General features: G+C 37.7%; 1 protein-coding gene across 1 annotated transcript; it reads right to left on the bottom strand.

Annotated features, from left to right (window-relative positions):
• Positions 1-493: 493 nt before the first annotated feature.
• Positions 494-18,265, bottom strand: LRRC72 (leucine rich repeat containing 72). Its single transcript, XM_038126888.1, has 9 exons — positions 17,516-18,265; positions 16,630-16,703; positions 13,158-13,227; positions 11,047-11,128; positions 9,730-9,843; positions 5,637-5,726; positions 3,569-3,733; positions 2,347-2,374; positions 494-867 (listed from the first exon to the last, which is right to left on the bottom strand). The coding sequence occupies exons 1-9, from the start codon at positions 18,263-18,265 to the stop codon at positions 702-704; spliced, it is 1,539 nt and encodes a 512-aa protein (XP_037982816.1). The 3' UTR covers positions 494-701.
• Positions 18,266-18,525: the final 260 nt, after the last annotated feature.

Genomic DNA, 18,525 nt, shown 5'->3' with positions numbered 1-18,525 from the left:
GCATTTGGGGCTCACAGGCGTGTGTTGCTCTTCAAGGATTCTCTGAAAATGCCATCCCTTCAGGACAAAAGAGTCAGGGTTTTGGAAGTGTGCTAAAATCCCCAGGACCAATCCTGCTTTCATTCTCCCAGTGGTGGTGCCTTGCTCATTGGAAATCTTCGATTCCCTGACAGGCCACCAGGCAACCTCATCTCCACCCTGCTTCCAACAGGAAGGCTGGACTAGATAAGCTCCAGAGATCCCTGCCAGCATAGACTGTCCTGTGGCTCTGTGCTAACTTAGGAGAGAAGGAAGGAACTCAGCAGACAAGCTACAACCTGAAAGAAGGGCTTTGAAATGTTTAGAAAGCATCATTGACTTTAAGCCATGACAGAATGGAAGGAGAAATATGTGAGGAAGTGTATTATAAGAAATAAAAGTATTTATCCTTAGTTTCCTAAAAATTAGTGTGCACTTTAGTAGTTTCAGATAACAAAATTATGGTAAGGATTCAATTTCAAGCAACTTTTATTATAACATTGCCACTGTTTATCATTTGTTATCTTAATTTCTTCACTCTATAAAATATGTGATAAAAGAAATGTTACATTAACTTTTTTTTCTGAAAATTCACTTAATTAGATGAGTGTTGTTGTGTACTTGTTTTATTGAGCTGTTAACCTACTTATGGGGTTAACATTAGAGAGAGAAGTAGGTTTTTTTCATCTAAACTGGACTGTCAGCTTCTCAAGGGGCTCTTCTGCTTTGCTTTTAAGCTGCCTTTCTTGACAGGTGGCTACTTTGTTCCAGTCCACAGAGGAAAATTCCATTAGAGATCTTGTCGTTGCCCGTACTAAAACTGCATCTTCAGGGTCCTCAAATGGTACTCTGCAAAAAGAACAAAGCAAATCCATTACCTGAACGTTTCCAAACCACTTCAGAACTAATTCACAACATACACTCTCTGGAAAATGAAAGTAGCAGTCATGATGACACTAAAGAGGGAGGATTTAAAAATGTTAAATTTTCAGAAGGTTTTCTTCTACCAAATTTAAGAAAGCAGAACAAAATGAGGAAAGGTCAGAGTCGTGGGATTCTATTATTCTATTTGAAAAAATCATGCTATAAATTATTTTAAAAGCATTTAAAGTAGACTTAAAAATGTTTCATCCTTTTAAATTTTTTCCCCCCCACAAAAGCTGTAATTGTATACTTTTAATACTCTGATTCAATGGACATGATTCAAGTGATTTGGTACCCATTAATGGAAATGCACATTTATTTCACTGTGGATCTTTTAACTAGCCCACAGGCAAATATCCATTCTCCAAGCTCTGAATCCAGATCACTGGGAGCTTGTGTTCATGTATCTTGCCACAGCTGCTGTCCGGGTGAGAAAAGCAGCAGATTCACACCATCAAAGCAGCACTGACAAGGAACCAAAACCTTCCAACTCACATACAATATTTAAACTTTATCTTATAGGAACTTATTTCTTAAAGATGTCCTTGTAGTAACACACCTCATATAAGCCACAGGACTGTCTCCACTGCGTGTCATGCACTTTGTAATGAAAAGACACCTTGCAAAGCCTCAGCATTTCCGTAAGTAAGACTCCAGGCAGCTGTACATCCATTCTAGCAATGAGGACAGCTAACTGCACTGAAGGCAGGTGAGACTTAATTTTTCAGCAGAAATAACTTGATTTTTAAAGAGCTGTGCTCAGAGTACTATTAAAGGATATTATATACAGGCTCTTACTGTTTCCTTCAATGTCTTTTTCAAATCTTCTCATGTGTAAAGCTAGAAAGTAAAGCCAAGCCTGATACCTAGTTTGTAAATCTGCTCTTAAAATGTCATCACATCAAAATGCAACCTTTCTCCTGTCTCAATCCAGACACAGAGATAAAAGCTTTACATTTATTTCTATGATTTTGAAACTGAACAGAATAAAAATAACATCACATACAGAATAAAACAATTTCATTCTATAAGTCATAATATTTTACAGAGAGTGTGTTTTTGAACAGCCAGTCAGGAGAACATTTTCTGGGACATAATACAAAACAGCTACTCTGATGCTCTAATACTTTGAGCATGCTTTTTCTAGTGATCAGTGTTTGATCTTACAAATAAATGGCATTTTTATGTACCTATTTCCAAATGTGGAACACCTTTCAATAGTAAATTTTAGACAACAAACCTAGTGCAGAGTTGCAGCTATATTGAATACGAAGACCTGAAACTGTTTCAAAAGCTCATTTTTACTGTACATTTTCTCTAGTTAGGGTATTTTTTAGGCATAGGAAGAGGAACTTAAATGCTTCAGAGATGCAAAAGGAAGAAGACACTGAAAGCATTACTTACTTATTAGTGTTATTTCCAAATTCATGACCTGTAAGAGAAAGTTCAAATTATGGTGTTAATGGCTGTACAGCAATTTGAGGAGCTGAGAATGGATTGCTATCCTGATCCTAAATTGCTGGTTCAAATTAATTGAAAACTAGCACGATTTGAAATGTTTAAGATAATATTTTATTAAATTACTATGGAAGCAAGTATTTGCTGGGTTTTAAGTATAGGTAATTTTAAGTCTTTTGTATTTGATTTCCTGTAGACATACACATCCAGGCTGCTTTTCCTTTCACAGAAAATGATGCCATTGTAGATGTATATGATTGCAGGGTAGAGATAAAGACAGCTGTCTGCCTGCTTTGATAATCATCAGCAAAATAAATTATTAAATATGCTTAAACTATCCTCCTTTCCCCAACCTCTTCAAAATCATTGTTAAATACAGTGCTTTCAGTTTTACTATTGTGATAAATACATTTTAAAAAACTTGCAAGTATTTGATTACTTTCTAAAGTTTCATCTACACTATATAAAGTGCAACAATTTCAGTTATCTATGCACAATGGTGGTTTTTTATCTTTAAAACATCAAAAAAGCTGACAAGGTTGTGTGGGATTTCAAAGTCGGTTCTGGATTGTGATACAAGTCTCATGGTTCCTGGTGGTATTTTCCTGCTTTCTTTTGCCAGGATCATGCTGCCTTCCAGATCTGAATGTTTTAAGAACTCTAAAAATTGCTTTATATGCTGTTATAAGACATCATTAAAATATTCCCAGCTTGGAAAGCATAAAGAGGAATCTGCTTACAAAACCAGATATATAAAACTTAGAGCACTAGAAGAAAATATTTTCTTCAGGAGATTATCTTGTAAAAGCACTAGAGGGCATCAAAACTCTATGATGCTGAGCACTGGGAGTCAGAAGTCTATTGAGATGTTTTAAATATAAGTAAAACTAAACACAAGACTCATACTGACAAAAAATTTTTCAGTTATCTTAAAGGACAATTCTGTAACTACAGGGTATGACTAGAATTCATCTGCCACTCAGTAGAAGGATTCATTTGTTGCCTGCTGCTGCTGTGACTACTTACTTTATGAAGCAAACCAGCTGAGTTCTTGATGCATTTATATTTTATTACTAAAACCAGTAATGTTTTACCAGATGAATGGAAAAAAACATTTCTAATCCAAATGACCTAAAACTGTATGCCTTCCTTCAAGTATTATAAATACCTGAGGGCATTATCGGTCTTCTGGCTGGTTGAGTGCATCTGCCAGATCCCACCGTAGTCCCCAGGGATGTGTCCGCTCTCTTCCCAAAAGCTATTGACTGCATCACCCAAGCCCTTTTGGGGTTATAGAGATGAAGTGCTGACTCTCTTTCTCTTTCTGTAACTACTGTTAAAAGGGATATAAAAATTTTAATTTTATTTCTATCACTTAAAAAGGCAGCATACAAAAGGTGATTCATATATTTTCTGTGCTGTTTTTTAACAATAATAATGTTAATTACACAATTTCATGGCAATTCAAAATGGGAACATGGAGTGATACTTTCTAAGACTTTAGGGTGAAGCCTTATACAGTAAAGTATTTTCTTCTGAGTGCAGTAGGATCAGAAGTTTTAAATGAAGATGCTAGAAAGCAAGATTTTTCATGCTGCTTAAATGAGATCTCCTGCAGAAGTAAGTAAAGATTTGGAAGTGTCTTTATGAATAGCAAAAACAAGTCTTGGTTTAAGGCCAGTTCAATTCCCATTGGTCAATTACAGAGAAAAAAACCCTAGGAGTGCAATCAGAAGAAAAGTTTAAATTTTTCCTGTTTTCCACTTTAAGAGAAATAACTTTAATTTTTAAACAAGTAGTTTGAGGCTGTTAAATCAAATTTGGGATGGTGGCCTAATTTTATGAACCTTATACTAATCTAGCACTTCAGCTATGGAACAGAAGTCAGCTAAACTTTTAGAACAAGTAACTGGCAGTAGCATTTTCAGTTCAGGGAAGTTTTGGAGTCATGGTGTCTAGGGGACCAATTAGGAAGGAACTGCAGCAGTCATGCCTGAAGGTAGCGGAACATGAGCACATGTCTTGTGTGAAGGAGACAGCCAGAACTATGCTGGTAATGTTCTACAGATGGTAAAGAAACTTCGTAATGTTTTAGAGAAATATTTGACTAAATAGAAAGTCCAGGATACAGCTTGATACAAATTACTGCCCCAAGTCTTAATCCAGGACTGATTACAGGAGAACTGTAGTTAGGAGATGAAGTCCAGGAAGTCTTATGGAAGTGTTTCTAGGCATGTAAATGCAACACGTATTTTTCAGCGCATTAAGCTTCAGTCATCACTCCCCAGTCAAAAAGTGATATTTTAGTAACAGCCTGACAGATGTGCTAAGCACAGGTGTAACACAAGTGCACGTGCTCAGGAGAGTGAAGATACTGTGCAGAATGACTGTGTGAGCAAATGGGCACCTGGTCAGATCCAGAAACTCCTCATCAGCCCCTGGCACCTGCTGGGGCCCATCCACCAGCTTTCCTTCACGACAGCTGCACAGGTGCTTCCCATCACCTGCAGATGTCCTGCATCTGCCTTGCTCAGTCCCTTTTCAAGAAGGTGCTGTTTTTCCTTGCTGCTTTCTTACAGAGCTGAGGTAGGAGTCAGCTACTTTCTCAGTGCTCTCCAATAATTTTCAGTCCTGTCAGTCACACAGTTCTCCAAACACCAGGAACAAAAATCACCGAAGGTGATTTTCTGGGTACATTGTGGCATGTTTATGGATTCACTGATTTAAAATCTGGCTATTCTTAAGAAAAGTTTTTTTCTGTAGAATTTTCAGTAGGAAAGCTGTGAAAGATCTCTTGATTACTTGTGAATATTTATTATATTTGAAAGCTTGGTCTGCATTTACCTTATCAAGAAATGTGCATATATGTACTTAAACTGTACAGAAACATGTACAAACCTACATAAGCACACTCACCCATGTGAATATACCAGTCTGAATGCACACAGGTAGGTACATGTTTCTAAGCACAAGTTTTTATCTTTACCCAAATAGACCAAGATACAAGAAAAGCCAACACAATTTTAAAAAAATCAAAAACATTTGACAAAGTGTTTATGCCATGCAAACTCTTTTTACTTGATAAATCTTACAAAAAAGAGGTATCTTGTTCATTAGTTCTCTTTCTCTATCAACAAATGCATGTAAAATAACAGGATAATTTCACCTATGTTTCCAAACTGGTTAGAATCAAAAGCAACTGTCAATGCTTTGTGAGAGAGGAAAGGAATCCTTACGCTTCCTGTCAAGGAGCTGAACTGAAGGAAGGAAGTATATCACATAAAGCCGGTAGTCTGGATCATATGCCAGAGGGTTTTGGAATAGGTCTGCAAAACATACAGAAAAAAAGCCCCAATGTCACAAAAAAGCAAATCCAGCAAATCAACAACTTTGCAAGGCAGGAAAATTAAAGGTCACTAGGAGCCAAAGATTTTGAACAAAATATCAAGTTCAAATTGTTCTTAGGCTGCGTAAACACTTTACACATGTGAAATTACTCATCTAAACATGGACTGCAGGAACTGACTGACTGCAGAGTATGCAAAATACCACAGGCAAGAACTGAGTAAAGGTGTCATCACGCACTCCAAACCTTTACAGCAAAAAAACACTGAAGTGTTTGCCCTTGGTTTTCTTATGTAGTGTTAGGTAATCCCTATTTTAAATAGCAATGCTCTTTTAGGTGTGACAGCTTAAATATAAGACACAAAATTTGTAGGAGGATGGAGTTTTTAATACCAGACGAGCTTTAGGACACCTAAGACTTTATCAGAGCTGGTAAGAGGCTGTATCCCACAGATACAATACAAAATGCAAATACACAACCTTCTGATATTTTGAGAGATGATGAGTTTGAAAACTCAAGAAACTAAGAGAATAATGTTTCAGAGGGCCTAAATTCCTAAGAACCTGGGTTCCAGTTGCTTTCCTCGAGACTGGAGATACCAAGCCCCAAAAGCTCGTTAGCAAATTGGCTAAAATGTTTATGTTCAGGTTGACATTACCTCTCTAATCAAACCTTTGCAACACAGAGACAGGTATCAAGCCTGTGCTGCTGCTTGGCCAGGTATGGAACATTAGCCTAGCTCACATGCCAAATCAGTTTGTTTAGTGACAGTGACATCTGAGGCTGATTGAAATAGAAACTGGCTCATTCACAGATGAGCTAATAAACAAGCAAGTGTTGTGGGGTGGGACCACTTTTCTAAATAAAAAAACATAATAATGCTTTTTATCTCCTTATACAAATGCTGTTCTTTTAAAACAGTAAAAATAATCAGGAGGCTATCACCTTGAGACAAGTGCAGGGGAAAAAAAATTTTAATTAATCATTTTTACAACTACTGCTACACAACATTTTTTGATGTGATTTAGCAGGTATTTTGAAGATGCAACAAGGCTGGAATAAGCATTTGTCCTCTCCTTCATAGAAAACACCTGTTCATGTATTCAGAGGAGAACTTTTTATTTTAATTCTTTAACAATTTTTTTTTAATTGCTGTACTTAAAATTAGTAAGACACCCACAAGGTGGCAGCAAAAGAAAGTTCTATATAAACTGAATGTTTTGGGTTTTTTTTTCCCCTAGAAAGTGTTAATCAGAAAGAATATAATGTATGTATCTGATAAATCTGTTCTTGAGTCAAGAAAATATACTACAGCACTCCAAAGAGAAAAATGTTTCAGAAAGATCTCTAAAAGCAAGTATGTTTGGTAGCGGAATAGAATAAAGATTCAAGAGAAATTTTTCCAAGGTACAAAACAGGTCTGATATTAAACTTCTGAATCCGGATCCTGCTTGGACTATGTCCCTGCTCAACAACACTGATTTGTAGGTTTGTTTTAGAGAATGTGCACTTTTCTACTACTCATTTTTACAATAAATTCAACCTTTGTACAGATCAAGATGGTTTTGTTTTACAAAACATCTGGGATCAATTCCTGGCTGAGCTATCTACTTTCTTGTCAAGGTCATGCAATTTTAGTTGTACAAATTAGGATAATGCTTTCTTCCTCCACAGTTTTGTCTGTTTTCTCTATTTGGAGTGTAGGAAAACAGCGTGCCTCTGCCACATGGGGCAGAAACATAGTGAACAAGAGAGATTTCTGAGGTCTAGCAGCAGGATGTTATCAGCTGTGGACAATAAATCAGTTGAGGCAATTTACAGAGTACGTAACAAAAATCTTGGATTCCAAAAGGGAGATGTGAGCACAAGGTGAGCCCATAAAGAAACATTCTGAATGTCCTAAAAGGCTGCAGTTGTAGGCAGCACGTGCAGTAAATCTTTTGAAGCTGAGTGTCTTCCCTAGACACCTGATGAAGGATGGTTGTTATGCTACATAGCCAGTGCAGGGCAGTGGCTAAAATCACAAGAGAGCTGTCAGGAAGAGAAATGCAACATTTTGGCAGCTGGATACTACCCCTGAAGTAAACAATAATAGTGTGTTTTAATAGTTCTATTGTCCCCAAGAGCTACAAAATAATAAAATGTTGTTAAGTATCCAGGAGCTCTAATAAAGGGTAGCAAGTGACTTTTTTTTTTTTTTTTTAAATCAGATTAGCAATAAAAAAGATCTGCCTCATAACAGTGAGAAGTCTCACTGATTTTGTTTTATAAAAGTGAGTTACGGTCGCAGCCCTTTGCAAAGCTACACAGTGCAAATTCTGCACCCATTTAATATTTATTAATATTGCAAGAAGGCAGATAAATTATATAGAAATATGATATATAGGACATGACATTTAAAATTTATTTTGTTCATTTGCTGATTTAATTTACTTTAAAAATGACAGAGCATTTTATTAACCCAATAGAGACCTGTTAATTAGAGAATTCATTATTACAAAATCTCCTTGAAGTAAATGCATTGACAGTTTTTTTCATGACTGCAAAAATCAAGAAGGAATGACTTTAAAGTTATGGTTATTAAAGCTGTTAACTCTATTAAGGTTGTATGTACAAGAGTAAACAGAGCTTATCTTTGAACTAAACAACAATTTTTTTTAAAATTAGGGTAGATCAGTATATGATATATGGTTGTTTGATTGTTCTTTCAAATACTTCCTTTTCTATGGTGGTGGCTGGTCCAATTTGCATACAATTTTCACTGTGCCTTTGTAACTGCCATTTATAATAACTCAGCAGCGCTTTGACTATCTGCTATGTATTTCCCACAGATGGTTGCAACAAGTACAACAAACTTCCTGTGCTTGTTGAAGTTCCTTATTAATTTGTAGAGCTAACATTAAATTCAAGTGACTGCACCATTCATACATAGGATGTCTCTCCAGACACTGCCTAATCACTTCAAACAACTGCATTCTTAAATGGACTCATTTTTCTATCTTGTATATGATGACAAGAATTTCAATAGTTTGGCTGGCATGTTGTCTTCCTGAACACTTGATTTGTTATTCTTAGTTTCAGTTCAGGGTCAAGTTCAATTAAAAGTTTAATTTTTTCATTCATATTTTCCTTTCCCACAATCACACATTCAGTTTTCTGAATGCCTAAGGAGGTGTTATGGCCTGGTGACATTCTGACATTCACCTCCTTAACCCTGTCACCAAGGCACAAAACTTGTTTACTGTCTTCTCCAAGTACTAAGCATTTGGCATGACCTATGTTGACATTCCTTTAGGAATCATGGAAAAACACTGCTTAAATTTTCATTTTCAGTATCTTAATAGCATATAATCCTACCTTCTTATATTGTAACTTAGTGGCACCAAAACTGTCATGTATAACTTCATTTGAAATTTCAGAGATGCTGCAATTTTCATTTTCAGCCAGTGTATCAGAAAGTGTGCTCCTTAACAGACATTGTTACGAATAATACCTAAAGTACATTTATTCTTGGACTCTAGAAATCCAGTCTGCCAAAAAGATGCAGAAAGGAAGTTCTATAAGCAAGAGAATTAATGAGGCAGGAATTTAGGCTCTATAACTTATCACTCACAGTCTCAACAGCAGTAACACCCATTTTTCAACTCCTTTCACCTCTATGATAATCTCACCATACTCCTGTGTTCCATTACAAAGAGGCAGCTGTAAACTGCTTAGACACCCTCCAAGATATTCATGCAAGCTACTGGCAGCCAGCAGCCAAAAAGTTAACTTCTGAACTCACTTAGCAGTTTTTCCTCAGTTGAGGTACTCTTTGTGGAATTTTCATGCCTTAGAGATCTCTTTCTTGTGTCAAATCTGGCTGAAATTGCTAATTAGTTTCAAAAGCTATTGGCAAATGATGCAGAAATAGACAAGAAACATCCTGATAAGAAACTAAAAAGCTACTACTCGCTGTTCTGCAAAATAAAATAAGGTATTACTTAGAGTCTGCAAGCTTATCATTCCTTTCAATTCCTTCACTGTTTTGCCAAGTTTTTTTAACTCGTTGTTGTGAAGAAACAGAATCTGTAATGAACATAAGTGTTTCAGAGCACCTGAAATAAAATGAAAAATAATTAATCATTCTCACCATACCTGCCTTTATTAGAACATTATTTTGCTATGCTGTACACTGAATTTGGTATTTTAGTTATCTACGTATGCCTGTCTTTTGGTTACACATTGCATGAGATGTTAATTAAGCAATAAATTAAAGATACTTCAATATCCTTTTCACCTTTCTAGTCACATCCTTTAAGCACATTTAAACATTAAACACAAAAATAGGCATATTGTTTTCATTCCAATTTTTTCCATTTGTCCACATCAGCCTTGCATCAACAAATCAGCTTCAATTGCAACCTCTCTTCTACCTCCCTTCATTCCTCCTATATCCCTGTAATCTTGGGTTAATTCGCTTTCTTTTACCTTGACCTAATATTACCTTTGCCTCACAAGTAGTAAATAGTGCATTCCTTAGAAAATAGTTCTGTTTTAAGTAATTATTGATGTATTAAAAAGCTATTACAAAATATTGTTTTGACCCAGACTGTGTTCACATCCTCACACATCAAGATTAGATATCTCATTTTTCAAATCATATACAGGATTTTTTTTCTCTACTAATGATAGCCTTCTGTTTATCCATATTTTGTTATCATCTGTTTTGTCTCTTGTATCTGTGTTTATGTCTTTCAAAGATAAAGTTTGCTTGAAATCTCACAGAAACTAATCAACATCATTTCTCATCCCCACCCCACATTTTATAGGGACAGAAAAAAAAATTAACATTTAAAATGTCTAAAATATTCAGAAATTTATTATGCTTTGGCCTGTTCATTCTCAAACTTACAAGTCTGGTAAAGCCATTTTAATCTACAAGGCCAAGCAAAACTAAAATAGAAGTACAAGACAGATGCATTTTTAAAATAAACCAAGTTTGGCAGTAACTTTGTGAAATACCTCTGGTTATAAATTCTCACTATTAAATATGGTCATGTAAAAGTATTTTACAATTGCCTGACATAAACTGAATGATATTTCATCCCTTAAACCAGAATAAACACATCACCTTATTGTCACTCAAGTATGTTGGAAAAATTAAGTATCTAATAATTGACATGTATTAATTATACATACATAGGATCTTTCAACCAAGAAGTTACTTGCTGTAATCCAGTTTTATAAATTTGAATGCCAATACAGAAAAAAGAAAGTATAGGCCTCTGCTCAACAGCTTAAAAAGGGAAGATTGGTACCTGATATATCTGTCAGCTCATTATTGTTGAGATATAGTTCAGTCAAGTAATAGTTTTTGATCAAGAAGGTTAAATCTTGGATCTGAAATTAGAGTTAGGCAAACTGTTATATGTCACTCTTAAGGTGTTGGAGAATTATAAACGTGGCCTCTTGACAACTGTTTAACCACAGGTAGTTTCTTAAATTTCTGTTTAAAGACTCCTGGTTTAAGGATTCTCTTGACAACTGAACCTTCATTAGAAGTACTAATTACAAATCAAATACAAGCAGTAGAGCCTTACCTAATTTTTTGAACTGCACATTTAACGTTTGTATTTGGAAACAGATTTCTTTAAATGACTGGTCTCCACATTTTCTCTTCCTTCTATTCATATTTGAAATCATTGTTAGTGTTAGAATACTTTGTAGAGCATAATAATTCTATGTTAGTTTAAGAATATTCCTGAAATATATCATTTGAATAAACCCAGCATCTTGTTCTTAAACTGTTTTTTCACCAGCAGGTTCAAAGAGCACAAATTTGTTCTTATTTAGCAGAAATGTCATCTAATCATATTTAGAGAATCAATTAGAGCTATAGAAAAAAAAATCCATATAAATATGGGTGTATTCCCAATAAAGAGTTATCTTCAGTCCCTATGGAATCACACCTCCTTGTTCGGAGAAGCTCAATTCCAACACACTTTTGACTCCAGTGCAAGGTAAAGTATCTGCAGTGGGACAGCAAGCTGACATTCATAATCTCTGAGAACTGGGAGTACTAATGGTGCTGAAGTTTTTACACTAACACAAACAGGATTTTATTCCTGACTCTGTGAATTCTGTGATGAAAAGTAATTTGTTAGGAAAGGAATTATTTCAGTCTTTGAATTTTGCCACTGACTCCGAAATAAATGTACTTTGCTCTGTGTATTAACAGTACCTAAAAGCTGGAAGGAAGAGCATAAGACAGAAGTTTTTCCACTCCCTTGTACAATTGTTTTCCCTATTTTTAGCAAGTTTTGTTTTCAGAATCATCTGAAGTTTGCTTTTTTCTGATAAAATTATTGAGTACAGAAAAATATGCTGCTCCTATTGAGGCATTTCAGTAAGACTTCTCCTATGAAAAGCCACTGAGTGATGTCTCCACATAAGTTATATAGAACAACAAAAGAATGTTGTTACTGCTTAGGTAGGAAAAGTGAGAGTTGTGCAAAACTCGAATTTATTTATCTTCTTTGATCAGCAAGATCAGTTCTGCTTAGTCATCAGGCCATTTCTTTGTCTCCTTTAATGTCCTTTTGCTATACAAGGAAAAGCCCCATTATACCTGTGATTTTAGTTTAACATTTTAATATATCTATCCATTTGCTCTTTTCAAAAATAGTTAGTAGAGATCTTTTGACGACTTGGACATAAGATGCCATAAACTGATGCTAGCCTGGGGAAGCAGATATACATGTGCTCTGAAATGACACAGAATGCAAATTTATTTTTTCTACTGCTCGCAGATGGACTTCTTTACCAGAGCAAGCAATTCTGGAGATGGAAGAATTTGGGCTCACTGTGAAAGTCATGTAAACTACTATAAAGTAAAATATTTATACCCTGTCATCCCTAGAACTGCAGTGCTGCTTCCTGTGCGCAGGGAGAAGCTCATTTCACAGTTTTGTGTCACTCTTGTGCACATGACATCAAAAAGGAGCCTCACCTCAACCACCAGCCTGCCAGGAAATAAACCAAGCATGTCTGCCAGAGTATAAAAGAAGAGCCATGCATTTCCTGCAATCCACTCCTGTCCCACAGCCGCATCATCCCTCAGTCTGTTCTAAGAACTGCCCGTTCTAATTACACTGGGAGCTCAGGAATTAGCACAAAACCTCAGCCCCCTTAAATAAAATTTATAAATCTAATGTGAATCTAAAGGAAAATATATTAGCTTATACTCTGAAATGTAAAAAAAGAGAGTTTTCTTCAAATCTGTTATATTTGATGGTTAAATTAGCCTGGAAATTAAAACTAATTTATTTGTTTGACAATAGATATAATACCTTATGCTAGAAAAGACCAAAAAATAATAATCAGGGAATATAGATGCATTGTTCTGCTCTTTAAAGGAATATCTAATTACCTTATTGTTGTTAATCCACAAATACCTTAATCTGCGAAACTGTGATAGACTTGGGATACTTCTTAGTCCTCTGATGGAAGGAAAAAAAAAGAGTAACAAATTTCTTAACGTTAATAGTGCTTACTAATTTGATAAATATTTTATTTTCCATAAATAATATTAGACAAGATCCAGAAAGGCACACTTCCTTAGAATTTATAGTAGGGAAAGACACAAAGAGAAGGTGGCAGAGACAGTGTAAACACTCTGCACACCTGCAAACATAACAAGGCAGCAGGTGGTAAAGAAACAGGAACAAAATAAGTGATACATTAATTGCTTTTCCATAACAGCATGAGTTATGAGTCTGAGTCACATGTACTTTGCACTTTGTAGAAATCCTGCTCAGAACACAGGAGGAGAAGTTTGGCACCCTGGGGACATGAAGCTAAAAGCAAAACTGCTTTGAAGGTGCAGTGGGGATTGTCCAGCCATGGTGCCAGAGAAGCCAACAGAAGACAGACATCAAGCATGTAAATGTGCATTTTTTATTATTTTTCATATTAGTGTACATTGTGCAATTTTGCCTTTTTTCCATTCCTATCCTATTCTCATAGAAACTTAGTACATCTACTGAGGCTGAAATGATCTCCCACACGCTAGCATGGTTTTATGTTTAATTGTGCATCTAGCACTTTGAGCTTGCTAGCGTACTATAAATAAAAAATTACCTACTGACCAGAAAATATTAGTAAGCTGCCAAGTGATTTTAACTAACTGCTCTTCTTTATTTTCATAGCTATAAATAAATATTCTTAATTTCCACTAAAAAAATTATAGATGACTTTTACCCAAGATTTTTTAATTGCCATACTAAAAATGTTCTTGTGGATTTTAATGTGTTGCAAGATGAAGGCCAGTGTTTCAGAAAGTAACAGGACTGATAAAAATTAATCTCACATCATCAGGCTAAAGGTGTGTTTGTTTTCCAGTTGTGAAGTCTGGCCTCTATCTTTCCATGTTGTCTTTTTATTTGTTGGGTTGGTTTTTTTTCCAACACACCCTCCAGGTACAGACAAAGGGAGGGTGGATGCCTTTTCTCATCTTGCTTTTGCAAATGAAAAGTCTGTCAAGAGCAAACCCTACAAAGTTGAGGCACTATACTTGTAGTCCCTTGTGTTACTGAAAATCAGATTATCCTCTCATGTTGTTACTTTAAACTGTTTATTTGGTTTCCTCAGATAAGCCATAAAAACTAACCCTGCAAATACATAGTTAATGTGTCTACTGTCACAAGTAACAGAAAAAAAACATTACTGTAAGTAGCAGGGACAAGCAAATGGCTGTTGACAGGACATACAGAGCTCCTACAGAGCTCCTATCTAATTCTCCTGTCCATCCCTGAACTACATTTCAGGTAGCAAAGCCAAAATTTTTATATTCCTGGTCACTGCCACTCTATAACTAGATTACAGCTTTACATTTAATTGGCTTTGCTCCCTGTCTAGTAACAGCCTCATCTTGACTATCTCCAAGCCTCAATCTGTTGGTTTTTTGGTTTTGGTTTGCTGCGTTGCTCTTTTTTTTTTTTTTTTTTTTTTTTTTTTTTTCATATTGAGGCATTTAATTTGCCCCGGGTAGCGCTTAATTCCTCCAACATTTTAAAAGAGCCTGTCCTTTTCTACATGCCCTCCAGACTTTGTATGTCTTTTATAAACTGATCCTTTTTGGCCTGCAGCACTCTTTTTCTACCTACTGCTAAGTTAATCAGTTTTCCAGGGATGACAGCTTTCAGTGTTCAAACTACATTGTTTCACATCCCTTTAATAGTAGTGGTTTAAAAATATAAACTCATTCCTTCTTATTTGATTGACTTTATTTTTTTTTCTATTTTCTTATTTCAGCTATCAGAAAAATATGTCAAGCCAACACTAAAAGAGGCATGATCTGATACTGAGCTTGGCTGGGGTTCAAGTTTATATAAACTGATACAGAATAAAAGGAGTTCATTTCTATCCAATCACAAAAGAATCCATCTTGCATCATCTTTACCAAAATGGTTTAATGGGAAGACAGATCACTTATGTATCTGCCATGTGAGCATTTCTTTTTATTCTACACCAAAAAAATACTTGAAATCCAGTGAGGGCACACATTTAAGCATTTAAAAACAGAAAATATGCCAATTAAGACTGTATACACAATCTTAATTCTTTACATGTGTGGTATAATAATTGTATTGTTTAGAAAGTATGTATATATGCCCCTTGTAATTTTCTCATTATTGAAACTTCTCCCTTAAGTTTTATCTTTTTTCTTGTTTCTAAAATGCACAGTTTAAGAAATTTGACAGTAACTATATGTTTTACCTCACAAAACATCAAATACTATCTTGATGTAAATCAGGAGATGTGATAAGGAATTTAAACATATTAGTGAGCACATTTAGATTTTCAAGACCTTGTAATTTCCACTAAAAACAAATAAGACAACGCTGAAATCCCTTAATCCCTTAAGATTTTTTTTTTACTTATTGGACCAAGAGACCTTGAAAACCTTGTCCCTGAATTATTAAACTACTTTAGTTTTTCTATATGCCATCAACCATGTGAGCAGTGGATGCAGTTGTGAGGCTGCAGACAGGTATGCAACACTTGGAATTGTGCCCTGGCCAGAAATTCCAAGCACGCTTTCCCAAAACTTTGAAGTATGTCCTGTCATGTATCCATCGCTCTATGGCAGCCTCTCAGCGTGTTCATACTACAACATATACCTCTATCAACCTAGATCACCCACAGGTTCATGAAAGTTTGCCTTCTTCACTGAGCACGTCTGCTTCTCCTCATCTGCCCTACATCTCAAGCTGTTTCATTACGTTCTCAGTAGAGATCAGCTCTCTCATCAGAACTGCCTGCCCAAAAGAAGTATTCTTGCACTTGTATTTTTATCTTGCCCCGCCCTCCCTTCAGTTCTTAGCAGTACAGATGCAGGTAATTTCAAGGGTGGTACCACTGAGTTTTGCCATTGCAGTAACACATTTCTTCAGGGAGGTCAGAAATTTGGCAGTTCCTAGACTGGGCAGGTCCCATGTTCTTTCATTTGCCTTCTTGATACTCCTTCCACCCAGCCTTACGCGCCTGTTAGAACAGGCAGAGATCAGCCCATCAGCTCTCACTCCTCTGCTCCCCATGGCAGAAATTCACGTACAACTCTGTGAACTCACAGACCCTCAAGCAACTCTGGGCTGCTGGAGACAGATTGTGTATCTAGGGACGAGGCTGTTAGCTGTGAGCACAGTGCTGCTGTGTGTCTGCGCACTTTTACCATTCCTTCATTCACAACGTGTATGGACTATGTAAGAATATGATTTACTGGTATTTCACATAAGAAATGGTGTTCAGAGAGTTCCTGGTACAGAAAGCACTGTGAAAAATTTCTATTTACTGCGTGCTCTACTTCTAGTAAAAGTCAAAACAAGAAACATTTTACTTACTGACTAGCCAGATACAGTGCCACGACATCCACACTGCTCTTATAGCCACAAATCTTCAGCTGTTTTTCTATTGCCTGACAGTATACAGCACATTTGTCAGTATAATAACATGCAGCATCCCTATGAATTCATTACATTGTAACATATGTGAACTCAGTGTTTAAAGTAACAAAATTAATACATGTATCGCAGCACCTTATTACAGCAAATTGCAACATAGTCCAAGAGAGATAAAGAGGTATTAAATTTCCAGTCTCTATTTTAAATTGATAAAAATAGTGCGGTGATTAGGCTACACTTACATTAATTCTCTTTTCCTGTGGAGAATCATAGTTGGTAAACATGAAGTGAGAAATTAACCTATGCTAATTGGAGAATGGGCTTCTTCTCACTCAGGTCAGCTAACCCTGTACTTGTGGTGAACAAGGAAACTGCCTACTTTGCATTACAGTTGCAACTTTATTTTATGCAGCTTTACTTAAAAACTATGCACATGACCTTTTAAAACTATGCATCTAGAAAAATCTGCTTGGTCATTTAACATTGAAAAATGCAGACACGATTTTTATTTTCAGAGTATATTCCTGATGTGTCATAACTTGCAAAAGCAACAAAACCCGTTAACATAAGAACTATGGATCTCTCTTACTAGTGATTGATAAAAACTAAAATGCACACCAGAAAAAATGGGTTTAATACATGAGCTATTGTGCCCAACACCATAATAACCACTATTGTTTAAAACACAAAATTGATACAACTTCACAAGCACAAAATGGCTTGGAAGCATTGACAGGCATGTCGAGAGTGGCCTGTATTGGCTGCACAACTACTCCAGCGGGTTCTGGGTGTACTAAACCTGGGTGTACTAAACAAAATAACTTGCAAATGTGTGGGACGAGTGGCACTCTCCGGCCAGAGGCAGCCAGGCACACGCAGGCCGCTTCTTTCCCACAGTGGCTGTGGGACCCTGCCTTTTGCCCAGGACTCGGCACGGCCAGCTGTCAACTGCAGATGTCGGGAAGATGTCTTTCTGCATGTGCAAACGGCCACAACAACAAGTAATCTCTGGAGAAAAGCACCTGTGAGACACCCCAAGCCAGGGCCCGGCACTGCGGGACACGGAGATGGGGGGTGCCGACGTGGCAATGGGGAAGGCACACGTACGGCAGAGAGCACCAACCCGGGTGTCGCGTTCCACAGCCAGGAAGGCTGTGCTCAAAGATTCGTATTTCGGATACTCTGTTATGCGAGATCTCATCCTCTCCCCATCCTGGAGCCCCGTCCCTGTCAGCCCCGGCTCTGCGCCGCAGCACCGCGCGGCCCCGGCGGGGCCCACTCGCTGCCTAGGAAGGACAGGGAGGGCTGCCTCGGCTCTCTCGGAGGATCCGAGCCGCTCCGTGCCCCGAGGCCGGGTGGGGGAGGACGGAGCGCGCCTCGCCTCGGGGTGCGGTGGCGATGCCGACCAGACCGAGAGGCCGAGGCCCAGGCCGCGGGGCCCGTGCGGGTGCGACGAGCCGGGGCGGCCGCCGTTCCGGGCGGGGCCGGGCGGGGACAGGAGCGGCCAGGGCGGGCCGAGGGGAGAGGAGGGGCCGCTCCCGCTCACCTGCCCGCCGGCCGTGGCGGCCGCCGCCATCTTAGAGGCCCGCTGAGGGCGGCCGCCGGGCGGGATCGCGAGACGCGGGCTGAGCTGCGCCCGGCCGGGCCGGGCTGGAGTGGCTCTCGGGGCCAGGACCCCCAGCACGCACCTAGAATCATGGAATCGGTTTAAGAAAGTACCTCTGAGATCATCAAGTCCGGCCTAGGACTGATCTCCACCGCCTCAGCTAGATCGTGCCACTGAATGCCACATCCAGTCTTTTCTTCAACATCTCCAGGGACGGTGACTCCGCCACC

This window comes from Motacilla alba, chromosome 2 (genome assembly GCF_015832195.1).
Source record: "Motacilla alba alba isolate MOTALB_02 chromosome 2, Motacilla_alba_V1.0_pri, whole genome shotgun sequence".
In the NCBI taxonomy this organism is placed as follows: Eukaryota; Metazoa; Chordata; class Aves; order Passeriformes; family Motacillidae; genus Motacilla; species Motacilla alba.
The sequence above is the reverse complement of the archived record's forward strand: the minus strand, read 5'-3'. Positions and strand labels throughout refer to the sequence as shown.